The sequence below is a fragment of the Podarcis vaucheri genome, assembly GCF_965113315.1.
Source record: "Podarcis vaucheri genome assembly, chromosome: 16".
Taxonomy (NCBI): domain Eukaryota; kingdom Metazoa; phylum Chordata; class Lepidosauria; order Squamata; family Lacertidae; genus Podarcis; species Podarcis vaucheri.
The window spans coordinates 24,330,691-24,345,647 of record NC_138754.1 but is presented as its reverse complement, the minus strand read 5'-3'; the positions used below and the strand labels follow the sequence as shown (position 1 = coordinate 24,345,647).

The 14,957-nt window shown below is 50.5% G+C and overlaps 1 protein-coding gene across 1 annotated transcript in view; it reads left to right on the top strand.

Moving 5' to 3' along the window:
* The first annotated feature begins 1,937 nt into the window (after window positions 1–1,937).
* GAS2L1 (growth arrest specific 2 like 1) overlaps window positions 1,938–14,957 on the top strand; it is a 55,372-nt gene continuing 42,352 nt past the window's right edge. Inside the window, exons 1-2 of the mRNA XM_082203090.1 lie at window positions 1,938–3,197; window positions 11,627–12,301. Coding sequence (XP_082059216.1) covers window positions 11,651–12,301 — 651 coding nt within the window. The 5' untranslated portion in view covers window positions 1,938–3,197; window positions 11,627–11,650. The remainder of the gene's footprint in view (window positions 3,198–11,626; window positions 12,302–14,957) is intronic.

Genomic DNA, 14,957 nt, shown 5'->3' with positions numbered 1-14,957 from the left:
AGTAGCATGTTGGACGCCTTCCAACCCGAGGGGCTCATCTTCCAGCGTCATAACTTTTATATGCCTGTTGTCTTTGTCCATGGAGTTTTCTTGGCAGGGATACTGGAGTGGCTTGCCGGTTCCTGCTCCAGGTGGATTACGTTTGGTCAAAACTCTCCACTATGACCTGTCCATCTTGGGTGCCCTGCTTGGCATAGTTCATAGCTTCTCTGAGTTATTCAAGCCCCTTCGCCACGGCAAGGCAGTGATCCATGAAGGGGAGCAGAAGCATAGGAAGCTTCAATATAATGACTCAGACCCTTGGTCCATCTGCCTCTGTATTGCTTGCCTGGATTGTTATTTTGCCCCCCCCCCGCTGCGCCTAGAGATGCTGGTAATTGAAACTGAGCCCTTCTGCACACAGAGCAGATGTTCTACCATTAAGCTACGACCCTTCCCTTGAAAATAAAGGAAGACTTTAGTCCTCAGGATTCGGAACATGGGACTGATTTCGGCAGGATGCCTGAGTCTTTCCCAGACCTCCCAAGAGGCTCCAGGGATTGAACCTGTGACCTTCTGCATGCAAAACAGATGCTCAAACCACGGAGCTACAGGCATCCCCTCCAAGAAGAATGCAGGGCACCCTTTACACATGTCAACCAGGCCGTTGGCAGCGAAATAAAAGGTTGCTGTCTCTTTAACACCCGGCGCAGTGGCTTTCGAGGCCTATTTGGGTCTTTTCCAAATTCCAAGCAGAAAATAAAAGAGGATGTATGTTTTTCTTATCCCCGCCACCCCCACCCCGCTTAGCAACCCTTGTTTCTCTTTCTTCCGCCTGTGTGTTTCTCAGAGGGCGAGGGGAAAAAACCCAGGGAGTTCCCATAGCAATTGGGAAGCACAAGAGCCTGATTCAAAGAGGAACACAGAACCCGGCACAGAGCCCTGCAGACTTGCGCCATTGAACCAGGCCTCAGCTGGGAGGACGAGCTGTAATGCTAGCTTGCTGCAGTGGAGCACACTTAAATCAGGATCCCTCATTTCTGGGGGCCTCCAGCTCAGCTGGGAGGTGATGGGAGCCCGTCTCTGAAGCATTTGGAGGGCACCAGGTTGGCAAGGCTGATTTAAGCCATAAAAGCAGAAATTTCAAGGGAGCTGCAATCCTCCCATTTAAATCAGGAGTTGGCTGCATCAATGAAGATAATTTATCAGTTGCATTTTTGCACTCAAGGATAGCTTTGCTGGATCAGGCCAATGGCCTATCTAGTCCAGTGTCCTGTTCTCACAGTGATCCGACAGATGCCTGTGGGAAACCTGCAAGTGCAAGAGTCCTCTCCTCCTGCAGTTTCCAGCTCAGAAGGATTACTGACTGTGGAGGCAGAGCACAGCCGTCCTGGATACCGCCATTGATAGCCTTCCTGCCCATCAATCTGCCTAATCCTCTTTCAAAGCCAGTTGGTGGCTTCAAAGTGACTTACCCAGTAAAACAAAACAAGGAAAAGCATAAAGATCAGATAAGAACTCCAAAGCCCGGCTGTATTTAAAAGAAGTACAGTAATGGTAATGCCATAACCACTGGGCATGTGCAGAGTGCTCTTCCCTCAACCTCTTCCCCTTTGTGAATCTTCTGTTCTATAAATTCAAAGTGCAATGTTGGGAAAGCAGGTTCTATTTACACACACCCACCCCCCGGCAATTTACGGCACCCTCCCCAACTGCAGATCCAAACCAGGATACCATCCCTTCAACTCTCAGCTACGGCTTCTGAGCTTGCACAGAGTGCTTTTCCTCCCTATGGGCAGAGCCAGCTTGCTTCTACATACCTGAGCTCTATGGTTAGATACCCACCATTTCCCCAGTAGCCTTGGGCCCCAATTTCTCTTACTATAGAATCTGGGGCTGCTGGTGGAGAAAATCGTTATTATTCCCCCTTGCTACCTCCCCCCCACCCCCCCAAGAACATAAGAGAGGGACTCCCAAGAAGGTGAAGCGGGGCTTCACCCCAGGGTATCTCGGAAGCCCTCGAGGCAGCGACGCTTCCACCCCATGGAAACAGCAGGAGGGGAGAGCGCTCTTGTGCCCCGGTCCTGCTTTGAGTGGTTCTCATTGACGCATCTGCTTGGCCACTCTAGATGGGCTCTTGTGGCCTTGATCCAGCAGCCGGATCCTTCTTCGGAAAGAGCGAGCGCCTTCTAAGCATGTGCAGAGCGCCTCCCTCCGCCCCCGCCACGCGGAGCTCAGCCTGCGCGTGGGCAGGCCCTTTGCGTCAGGCGCGCTTGGCAATCCCCGGCACCTCTCCTCTCTCTCTCTCCCTGGAGAAATGAAGCAGTGACCCGACGAGGAACAGCAGTAGCGAAGGATGGGCGTGTTTCGTCCCTGATCCGGATGAGATCAAGGCGCCGGCAACGGGAAGGAGGCGGCGGAGAAGCAGGAGCAGGCCAGCCGGGGCTGCTCCAGAACCCCCGATCTTTCCCATCTCCGCTGGAGGGGTCATGGAGGCACTGAGCCCCGGAGGCGGGTAGCCAGCCAGGGCGCACCTACCCAACCTCGCCGCGCCCAGGCGCGCTCCTCTCTCCAGCTTCCTCCCGGCCGGGCCAGCGGCTCCACCTCTTCCTTTGCCTTTTTGAGCCGCTTAATTCCCAGCAAGCGATTAGCAGGCTCGGATCGGATCCTGCGGCAGGCGGCGCCTCCACCTCCTCCTCCTCCCGGCTTTGCTGCTGCTGCTGCGCGGCTCTTTTCCCTCCACCGACGGCGCGCTGCGCCTTGGAGAGGTTCCCGCTTCCTCGAGGGGGGCCGGCCAAACGGAGACGACGACCCCCACCCCATCCCAACCAAGCCTCGATTGCTTGTCCCTCCCCTCTGGAGACAGGTCTCCGAGGCTGCTGCTTCCCTCTCTTCTCTTCGCCCCCGGAGGGGTCTTTGAATTCTCTCCGCGCGCCCTTGGCTCTCCTTTGCCGCGCGCGCAAAAACGGGGAAAAAAGTTCCCGGCGAGGGAAAGGCGCACGTGGGAAAGGGAAACGAGAGAACCCGGGTGCGATGACGCGTGGCTGGTGTTGTTTGAAGGACGGGGAGGGGTGAACGACGCCCTTCCTTCTCTCTCCCTCCCCGGGGAAAAAAAAAAGAGTCCACGTTGGGTTTGTGTATCCGCGCGGGGAGTGTCTTCCCCATCCCGCCCAGATCCGGGGAGAGAAGCAAGACTCCGGTCCGTCATGGTGATCCGGGTGAGTTTATATGATAGGATATGGTTTCTTTGCGGGGTTGGGGTGGGGTGGGGGCTAGCTGTTGAACGCGCGGGCGGCAGCTGCACGGATTAGGATGGCTGGGCCAGGTTCAGACGTGCGGTGGAAGGCTGCCGCATCAAGTGATGACTTGCATGTGTGAACAGGATGGGGGTGGGGCGGCGGCGGTCACCCTCGCCGGTCAGACTTTCTTCTCTCTGCCTCGAACGCGGTGGCTTTTTTTTCTCGAGGGCTTGGCGCATTCGGTTGCCCTGCGCTGAGCCGTCGTGATCCGTGTAGAAGCCCCCGAACCCGTGAACAGGTTCCGCTGGAAAACATCGCGTGGGTGGGAGGGGTGTAGAACTTTGCCTGGGATGGTGTCCCATTCTCGTGCTCAAGCCCTCCATGGATGCTCGACTGCTAAGCTTGCACGTGTGAACGCCCAGAAGCGTGGCATGAGGGGGTTGAGGAGATGGGTATTTAAGGTTTGTCTGGGGTGACTCATCCAGCACTTGCTGAATGAAATATGAAATTGTGTGTCTCAACCCAAATGGCTAAGCTGTGTGAGTGTGATCACACACACACTCACAAAATTCCTCCCACCCCCAATTGTATCTAATTTGTTCTCGCCTTATCATGAGTCCTCAGGTTCCATCTCGGACTCTTCCCCCCAGTGGTATTGTCTTTCCTTCTCATATGACAGGTTTGAGAACTTAATACTGAGTCATTGCGTCTCTCAAGTGCTGCAGGGTCGTCACACCTGCCCACCCACTCAATTAAGTCGTGATAGGGGCAAGAGATGGGTAGCTCAGTGGTTAGAGCATCTTTCTGCCTTGCAGCGAGAAGGTCCCTGGTTTAATCCCCAATGGCATCTCCCGTTTGGGCTGGGAGAGGATCGATACCAGAAACCCAGGAGAGCTGCTGTCAGTCAGTGTAGATAATACTGAGCTATGTGGACCAGTGGCCTGACTGGCAGCTTCCTATTTAATTTAGCTCCGCTTTTTCAATCATGAGGACTAGCCTCTTAATAACAAGGACTAGCATTTATCTTGTTTTGAGGGGGTACAGACAATACTGAACTGGATGGGCCAGCTGTCTGACTTTGTACAAGGCAGCCTTTAACATTCTAACCAGTTCCATTCAAAAGGAGCTAGAACGTGGCTCTGATTTTTAGGGTGAAAGTGCCCTATCCCCCCCAGTTTATCTATCTGTGCTCCTCCTCCCCTTAAGTTCCAAGCTGCAGCAGAGAGAGAAATGGTTGTGCGAAATGAAACACACCTGTTTTGATCTCGGTCTGACTTCTGCTTTTATAATTGGAGCAGTCCAAGTTTTCAGCATACCCACCTGGCTGTCTTAGAGGGCTGTAAAGATAATCACAGTTACTCTAGGGACGCAATTATGTTTATTACGCCGGTGTGATGTAATGGTTAGAGTGTCGAACTAGGACCTGGAAGACCAGGGTTCGAATCCACTCAGCCATGAAGCTCGCTGGGTGACCTTGGACCAGTCACACCATCTCTTAGCCTCACAGGGTTGTTGTAAGAATGAAATGGGGAGGAGGAAAACCATGTTCACCACATTGAGATCCTTGTAAGATAAGGGTAATAAATAATGATGCCAAGTCAGTCCTTTGGTCTGTCTAGCTCAGTATTGTCTACAGTGTTTGGCAGCGACTGTCCAGGCTTTCAGGCAGGAGGCATTCCCAAGCCCCACCTGGAGAAGCTGGAGAATGTACCTGGGACCTTCCCCACGCAAGTCAGATGCTCTACCCCTGTCCTTGTCTTCCTTACCTTCAGAGCCAATATCTGGGTTCCCCTTTAGGCTACATCACTGATACATACCGTATTTACACGAGTCTAACGCACCATCGAATTTTAACGCGCATTTCGATTTTCAGAACCTTGAAACAAAACAAAAAAAAGTATTTGCTGGCTAATAATAATAATAATAATAATAATAGTAATAATAATAATTTATTATTTATACCCCGCCTATCTGGCCGGGTTTCCCCAGCCACTCTGGGCAGCTTCCAACAGAATATTAAAATACAATAATCTATTAAACATTAAAAGCTTCCTTAAACAGGACTGCTTTCAGATGTCTTCTAAAAGTCTGGTAGTTGTTTTCCTCTTTGACATCTGGAGGGAGGGTGTTCCACAGGGCGGGTGCCATTACCGAGAATGTACGGTAAATGTGCCATTGAATCTAACGTGTAACTTAAATTTCTCCCCCCCCCAAAGATGGGCATTAAATTCGAGTAAATACAGTAATAAATCTAACACGTAGAATTCCGTGCCACGGGATGTGGTTGGCCAGTAGCACAGGGAGCTCGAAAAAGGGATTCGGCAAATTGATGGAGGGCAAGTCTGTTGATCACTTTCAGCTACTGCAGTTAAGACTTTCAACCCCAGTGAACTATTTATCTGCCTGCCAGCTTTGTTGGAGGGAAGATCTGGGCTCCCAGAGGCATTCGGCTAGCCGCTGTTGGAAGCAGGAGCCTGGGCCAGGTGGACTTTGAGCTATTCCAGCAGCTACTTCTTAAGGCCTTATTTCCGTTGTAAGTTTGGCTCCACCTGTGCTCTGTACATCTCAGGCAGTATCATACGACTTTAAATAGTCACAGCTTCCCCCAAAGAATGCTGGGAATCCTTCCCATGGAACTCTGGGAATTGTAGCTCTGAGAGCGGGTCTCTCCTGACTCTCAGCACCCTCAAGGAACTACACTTCCCAGGATACTTCTTGGGGGAGGGTAAGCCATGGCTGTTTAAAGCGATATGACATTGTTTTAAATGTTATATCGCAGGTGGGGCCTTTGTTCTTTCCCCTAAAGATCTCAGAGGCTTCTCCCCATTTTATCCTCTCAGCGATTGGTTGAGAGAGAGGCCATGGGGTTCAGGTGGTGATCTGAACCCAGATCCCTGTGTGCTGTTGAACCTGATTCACTAGCAAGGGTATAAATAATAAGATGATTGATTGCATTTTTATCCCACTTTCTCTTTAAGGAGCTCAAGGTGGCGCACAAACGTCTCCCCATTTCATCTTCACAACAACCCTTCAGTGTAGGTTAGCTTGAGAGGTGGTGACTGGCCCAAGGTCACCCTCACTGAGCTAGACGTGGCCGAGTGGGGATTTGAACCTGGGTCTCCCAGGTCCCCCTAGCCCATCGCTCTAACCACTGTGCCACACCGTCTCGCAATGCCAAAACAGTGCCTTTTTTCTGCATTGCGAGCTCCCCAGCAGCGGCCTTTTCAACTTGGCACCCTGCAGAATCTGTCAGATTACACCTCCCATCAGCTGGCTGGCTGGGACTGATGGGAGTTGTAGTCCAACCATATCTGGAAGCCACCAGGTTGACAACAGCTGCATGGCTGCCTTTCCAAGTTGAAGGCATTCCAGCTGCATCCCGTGGAGGGAAACCACTGATGAACGAGATGGGACTGGATGTAAACTTGGGGATGGATAGTAGAATCATAGAATTGGAACATAGCTGTCAACTTTTCCCTTTTTTAAAGGGAAATTCCTTTATTCCGAATAGGATTCCTCGCAAGAAAAGGGAAAAGTTGACAGCTATGAATTGGAGCGTTTGAAGGGTCATCTATTCCAACCCTCTGCAATTCAGGTAAAGGTAAAGGGACCCCTGACCATTAGGTCCAGTCGTGACCAACTCTGGGGTTGCATGCTCATCTTGCTTTACAGGCCGAGGGAGCCGGCGTTTGTCCGCAAACAGCTTCCGGGTCATGTGGCCAGCATGACAGCCGCTTCTGGCAAACCAGAGCAGCACATGGAAACACCGTTTACCTTCCCGCCGGAGCGGTACCTATTTATCTACGGTGGTACCTTGCAAGACGAAAGAGTTTTCCGTTTTTTGAGTTGTTCCGCAAGACGAATTTCCCTATGGGCTTGCTTCGCAAGACGAAACGTCTTGCAAGTTCTTGTGAGTTTGTTTCCTTTTTCTTAAAGCCGCTAAGCCGTTAATAGCCGCTAAGCCACTAATAGCCGTGCTTCGCAAGACGAAAAAACCGCAAGACGAAGAGACTCGCGGAACGGATTAATTTCGTCTTGCGAGGCACCACTGTACTTGCACTGTGTGCTTTCGAACTGCTAGGTTGGCAGGAGCTGGGGCCGAACAACGGGAGCTCACCCCGTCACGGGGATTTGAACCGCCGACCTTCTGATCGGCAAACCGTAGGCTCTGTTGATTAACCCACAGCGCCACCCACATCCCTCTGCAATTCAGGAATCACAGCTAAGTCACCTGGCTTTCGACCACTTGCAACCAAGTGAAGATACCTGGGAGCCAGGATGGCATCTGATATCTTCCCCATCTGGGGATCTTTGGATCTGGACTGTTTTCACACACTAATACCCCATTCTGTAGAATTCGACCAGTTATGTTTTATCTCTTCGGTCAGAATGAATTTCTGCAACCAAATTGCTTTCTCTGAGCAGCCTGAGCAGGAACACTCACCATTAAGAAAAAGAGGTCAGGATAGGCCAGTATATATATATGTGGACTGTCCCTGGATCAAGTGACTTTTCTTCTTTAAGTTCTCAAAGCTCTTAACCCAGCTCAAGGTTGTCATCTGAACTAGCCAGGTGTTTAACTGAGAATCAATCACAGCCAGTCCTTTAGAGCCACAGTCTTGCCCCCCCAATGGCAACTAGACATCCCTCTTTGCCAACTGCAACCTCTTTAAATTTCAAGCACACCTGCCAACGGTACCCTCCCTCTGCCAAATGCCTGGGAGCTGTTTGTGGAAGGGCACTTTGCATATACTCTGATGCACCCATTCTTTTGCTCTCTTCGATCCCTCCCTGAGCTGCCGTTAACGGCAGAAAACTAAACTCTTGGGCTGCTTCTCAAACTGAAGCCCACTTAATGGGTGGGTCAGGTTCTGTACTGTGACTCCCCACCCCCCACAGGATTAGGCCACTCTGAATAATGAGAGAGAAAGGAAGGAGATGAGTACAAAGAGATTCCCTGCTTCCCTGTCCCTCCCTGAAGTTCACAGGCTCTGAATGGGAACTTTGCCCCTGAATACGTGGGATGAGTCATCCTTACCAGCAGAGGGACTTGAGCCAGAAAGAAGTTTGTTTAGGCACCTGAAAAGCACTGAGCGAAGAGGTGGCTCAGTGCCCGGTTGGTTGGTTGGCACCTGAACCAGCAACAACCCCTTCAGGGCCTCCATGGAAACCCCCCAGACCCCCAATTCCTATTTGTGCAGACTGACCCACCCCCACAACAACTCAGCTGAGAGGTTTTCAACCAAATTGCGGACCACAATACTTGAAGCTGTGCAATGGCTCCCCATTTGTGGAATTCTCTCCCCAGGGAGATTCAACTGGTGCCTTCATTATACATCTTTATGGCACCAGAATGGAAAGGTTCCTCTTCAGCCAGGGCTTGGGCGGACGGAACATCCAATGCCCTTTGAAATGTGTTGTTTGTAGGGGGAGTTATTGGTTTTTGTCCTTTTTTATTTTTATTCTTTTAATATACAATGGTACCTTGGGTTAAGTACTTAATTCGTTCCGGAGGTCCGTTCTTAACCTGAAACTGTTCTTAACCTGAGGTACCACTTTTGCTAGGGACGCGGGTGGCGGTATGGATTAAACCACCGAGCCTAGGACTTCCTGATCAGAAGGTCGGTGGTTCGAATCCCCATGACGGGGTGAGCTCCTGTTGCTTGGTCCCTGTTCCTGCCAACCTAGCAGTTTGAAAGCACGTCAAAGTGCAAGTAGATAAATACGTAGGTACTGCTCTGGCGGGAAGGGAAACGGCGTTTCCGTGCGTTGCTCTGGTTTGCCAGAAGCAGCTTAGTCATGCTGGCCACATGACCCGGAAGCTGTACGCCGGCTCCCTCGGCCAATAAAGCGAGATGAGCGCCGCAACCCCAGAATCGGCCACGACTGGACCTAATGGCCGGGGAGCCAGTGTGGTGTAGTGGTTAAGAGCGGTAGTCACGTAATCTGGGAAACCGGGTTCGCGTCTCCGCTCCTCCACATGCAGCTGCTGGGTGACCTTGGGCCAGTCACACTTCTGTGAAGTCTCTCAGCCCCACTCACCTCACAGAGTGTTTGTTGTGGGGGAGGAAGGGAAAGGAGATTGTTAGCCGCTTTGAGACTCCTGAAGGGGAGTGAAAGGCGGGATATCAAATCCAAACTCTTCTTCTTCTTCTTCTTCTTTACGTTTACCAACCACTTTTGCTAATGGGGCCTCCCGCTGCCGCTGCGCAATTTCTGTTCTCATCCTGAAGCAAAGTTCTTACCTGAGGTACTATTTCTGGGTTAGCGGAGTCTGTAACCTGAAGCGTCCGTAACCCGAGGTACCACTGTATTGTAATTTTATGTTGTGAACCACCCTGAGATCTTACGGACGAAGGGCAGCGTACGGATTTAATAACAATAATTTTGAAAAGCTGCAGCACCAATTTGGGCGGCTTTAAAGGCTTACGCTAATCTGTGTAGGATAAGGCTACTCTGTGTGTGTGTTGAGTTTTGCAGTGTGCCTCTGAATGCCAGTTGCTGGAAATCTCAGGTGGGGAGAGGGCTGTTATGCTCAGGTCCTGTTTGTGGACTTCCCAGAAGAAGTATCTAGTTGGCCAGTATGAGATCAGGTTGCTAGACTAGATGGGCCACTGACTTGATCCAGCAGGGCTGTTCTGATGTCCCTATGCAGTGTTAGAAATTCCCCAGGTGTGTTTTGCTACTGGCGCAGGTCCAACTGCAACTACGCTGAGATTTACAGTAGTAGCTCGGGTTGCAGACGCTTCAGGTTACAGACTCTGCTAACCCAGAAATAGTACCTTGGGTTAAGAACTTTACCTCAGGATGAGAACAGAAATCATGCGGTGGCAGCGGGAGGCCACATTAGCTAAAGTGGTAACTCAGGTTAAGAACTGTTTCAGGTTAAGAACAGACCTCCAGAACGAATTAAGTTCTTAACTAGAGGTACCACTGTATTTGCCTTAAAGGTAAAGGGACCCCTGACCTTTAGGTCCAGTTGCAGATGACTCTGGGGTTGCAGCGCTCATCTCGCTTTACTGGCCGAGGGAGCCAGCGTACAGCTTCCAGGTCGTGTGGCCAGCATGACTAAGCCACTTCTGGCAAACCAGAGCAGTGCATGGAAATGCCGTTTACCTTCCCACCAGAGTGGTACCTACTTATCTACTTGCACTTTGATGTGCTTTCGAACTGCTAGGTTGGCAGGAGCAGGGACTGAGCAATGGGAGCTTATTCCGTCGCGGGGATTCAAACTGCCAACCTTCTGATGAGCAAGTCCTAGGTTCTGTGGTTTAACCCACAGCGCCACCCGCGTCCCTCTGCCTTAGTCCATCGTTAATACCATTTCCATTTCCGCTGTGTGCTTTTCTCCCTCTTGCCGGTCCAAAGTGAATTGCTGTAAGAGCAAGTTACCGTCAAGCAACGTAGCTGAGATCATAGAACTGTAGTGTTGAAAGGGATCCCTGAGGGTCATTTGGTCCAACCCCCTAGCGAATTGACAGTCCGTTGTGGCGACTGTAACCTAGGTGCCATTTGGCACTCAGCTTATATATCTGAGTTTCTAACACTGTTCCTATTCTATGTTCTAGCTCCACTGTCAGAGACAATGTGCCTCTGGATATCAGTGGCTGGGAATAATCAGTGCTTTTTTCTAAAAAAATGTTTAGGGGTACTCTCATTTTCTTACTCATTATTGAAATACTGCCCCTCAATGAGGCCAAACTTAGATTCACAAAATATATTAGGGGTATGCATACCCCTGCGTCTCCCCAGGAAAAAAAAGCACTGGGAATTATTATTATTATTATTATTATTATTATTATTATTATTATTATTAATTTATACCCCTCCCATCTAGTTGGGTTTCCCCAGCCACTCTGGGCAGCTGCCAATAGAATATTAAAAACACCATCAAACATTAAAATATTCCCTAAGCAGGGTTGCCTTCAGGTTTCTTCTAAGAGTCAGATAGTTGTTTATTTCCTTGACATCTGATCGGCGGGTGTTCCACAGGGCGGGTGCCACTACCAAGAAGGCCCTCTGCCTGGTTCTCTGTAACTTCGGTTCTGCAGTGAGGGAACCACCAGAAGGCCCTCGGTGCTGGACCTCAGTGTCCGGGCTGAATGATGGGCGTGGAGATGCTTCCAGAGGTATACTGGGCTTTAAAGGTCAGCACCAACACTTTGAATTGTACTCAGAAACCGCAAGCAGGGAGAGAATGGTGTCACACTCAGGTCCTGCTTACAGGTTTCCCTACAAGGAAACACTTGTTCCTGCCTTGCAGTGGTTTGACTCTCGTGCTCCCTTCTAGCTGTGCAATTCTGTGACTGTAAAGTGGGTAATTTAAGGCCCTGCCCCTGCTGCCCAGGGTCAGTTTCTCTCTCTGTGTGTTGTAAATTGTGGTATCTCCTGATTTTCTCCCCTGCCAGTGATGAGCTGTGAGAATATGCAAGATGGCTGACCAGAGCAACATCCAATCGGCGGCTTCCAAGAGCATCCGCCCCTTCCGCTCCAGCGAGGAGTATCTCTACGCCATGAAGGAGGACCTGGCCGAGTGGCTCAACACCCTCTATGACCTCGACGTCCAAGTGGAGAACTTCATGGATGTCCTGGAAACCGGCTACGACCTCTGCCAGCACGCCAACAACGTCAACCGCATTGCGCTGGAGTTCCAGCAGCTGCACCCGGAGGCGGCGTCTCGCATGAGGATCCCGCAGAAGGAGGTGGTCTTCCAGGCCAAGAACGTCATGCCGGGCTCCTTCATCGCCAGGGACAACATCTCCAACTTCATCCAGTGGTGCCGCCAGGAGCTGGGCATCCAGGATGTCGTGATGTTTGAGACCAACGACTTGGTGCTGAAGAAGAACGAGAAGAACTTCGTCCTGTGTCTCCTGGAGGTGGCCAGGAAGGGCTCCAAATTTGGGATGCTGGCTCCCATGCTCATCCAAATGGAGGAGGAGATTGAGGAGGAGATGAGAGACCAGGTGGCCTATGGTGAGTTGGAGACGGAGGAGGCGAGCGAAGTCCTGGGGCCCAAGTCTCCTGTTTACCCGAGCAGAAGCCAGAGGATAACTTTGTGTGACCTCAAGAACCTGGATGAGCTGGTGAGTCTCTTCTGTCCTGCTGGCATCCTCTTTATTTATTTAAAATGTGTCTCCTTTTACACACTGAACCCTTCTCCTGGCTGTAATTCTGGAGGGCTGGCTAGCAATTGCATCAGCATATTTACTGAGTCATGTAAATGTTTGTTTATGTCATTATTTTAAAATATTTCTATCCCAGCGGGTAACAAACAGCCACAACACAGATATAACCCTCTTCTGGGGGGAAAATCCAAGTTAATAAATGAACAGCATCCAACCTGTTTAAGAAATTTCCAGCATTACAGCAGTAACAGAACTGAGCCACCATAGCGTTCGAAATTCCCCAGGCAATTTTTGCTATTGATGCAGGTCCAGTTGCGACTATGTTGACATTTCTGGGCGCCAAGGTTGGCAACCACAGTTTAAAAACCTCTGCCTTAGTCCCTCGTTAATGCCATGTCCATTTCCATTGTGTGTGTTTCTCCTTTCTGCAAGTGACTTTCTGCAAGCAATGTAGTTGAGATCATAGAACTATTGCACTGGAAGGTGAAAAGATGTTCCGTTGTGGCGACTATAACTGAGAGTTAATATGTCATTTGGCACCTAGCTTATGCATCTGGGTTTTCTAACACTGAGACAGAAGTTTCCTGCTCCAGCTTGGTGCCCTCCATATGTTTTGCACCATCAGCTTCCATCACTAGTCACCACTAGTCATGCTAGCTGGAGCTGATGGGAGCTATGGTCTAAAACATCTGGAGGGCACCAGATTGGGGAAAGCTGCTCTGTCCACTGGGTTTTAGGATTGTGTGCTTAAGTGTAGGTTTCAGTCTAAATTCTGCGCTAGGTAGAACAGAATTCTGCAACCTGGGTACGTTACACATTTGCATGGCAATGTTCTGCAGAATTTAATTCTGCTTCGATAGTCACGGTGAAGGGCAAAGGCACAGAAGTTACTACTCTTCATGACCAGGATCAATCTCATTCTGCAGCTCCTTCAGTTACTGCATCATTGGCAGGTGCCTGCTTTCAAGCACATTTTTGCAGCCATGAGGTCTAGAATCTTGTTTGTTTGCTTTGAAAGGAAAGCTGAGCTTTTTCATTCAGTGGAATTCTGAGGCTGGAGCTGCATCTTGCATCCTCTCTTCGTTCTGCAAAGTCGAAGCTCCGTGATTAGTGTGTTTGCTTTGCACACAGAAGGACTGAGGTTCATTCCCCAGAACTACCAGGAAGGACAAGAAATGTCCCCTGTCGGAAACCCAGGCAAGCTGCTGCCGGTCAGTGCAGACAATACTGAGCTAGATGGACCAATGGTTCAGTGGCAAAGCATCTGCTTTGCATAGAAGAAATCCTACAGTCGCTGGTGGCATCTCTAGGTAGGGCTGGGAGAGACTCCTTGACCAAAACCCTGGAGAGCTGCTGCCAGTCAGTGTAGTCAGCCCTGAGCAGAATAGACAAATAGTCTGACTCATTATAAGGCGGCTTCCTATGTATGCACAGCCCTCAGTATTCTCGGTCTACATTTGAAAGGGGTGTCTGGGATGTTAGGGGAGCAGTAGTACCTCTGGTGGGGGACACATCATGTTCCTTCTGGGGTACTTTGTCCACAGCTCTCAGCTGCGACTCCTAGAGGCTGTCAGGTTTCAGCAGCTGCCACACCCTAGGAAAAGGGTTTAACTAGCTGGCTAAACCAAAATAAAAAAAATCCTCCCAGTAGCACCTTAAAGGTAAAGGTACCCCTGACCGTTAGGTCCAGTCTCGGACGACTGGGGTTGCGGCGCTCATCTCGCTCTATAGGCCGAGGGAGCCAGCGTTTGTCCGCAGACAGCTTCCAGGTCATGTGGCCAGCATGACTAAGCTGCTTCTGGCGAACCAGAGCAGCGCACGGAAACGCCGTTTCCCTTCCCACCTGAGCAGTACCTACTTATCTACTTGCACTTTGACGTGCTTCCGAACTGTAGGTGGGCAGGAGCTGGGACCGAACAACGGGAGCTCACCCCGTCGCGAGGATTCAAACTGCCGACCTTCCGATCGGCAAGTCCTAGGCTCTGTGGTTTAGACGACAGCGCCACCTGCATCCCTTCAGTAGCACCTTAGAGACCAAGTAAGTTAGTTATTGGTATGAGCTTTCGTATGCATGCATGCTTCTTCAGATTCTTCAGATACTGAAGAAGTGTGCATGCACACGAAAGCTCATACCAATAACAAACTTACTTGGTCTCTAAGGTGCTACTGGAAGGAATTAATTTTGTTTTGACTACGGCAGACCAACATGGCTACCTACCTGTAACTGTGGCTAAACCAAGTGAGGGTTGCCAATGGATCTCAAACCCTCGGTGAGTTAGGGATTTCCGGACGAGACCAATACTGGGTCCAATGGTCAGGAAGGCAGTCTCTGCGCATGCTGCAGAGAGAAGTGAGGGGCAGATGGGGCTCATCAACTTGGGAAGGGAGCCCATTTAGGAGAAGGAAAACTCTGGTCTTAAATCTCCCCTGCCTTATGGGATATCTTCAGGAAAAGAAAAGGCTAAGCCTAAGGAGTAAACCTTGCACAAATCCAGAGTGGACTCCCTAAGGCGGTTGGAGGATGCCTTGCGGCCAAGCTGGAACCCATCAGGGAGGCTGAGAGGCGGGTCTTGTCGTCTGGACAACCAAGGACCTCCATATATGCTGCCCAGGC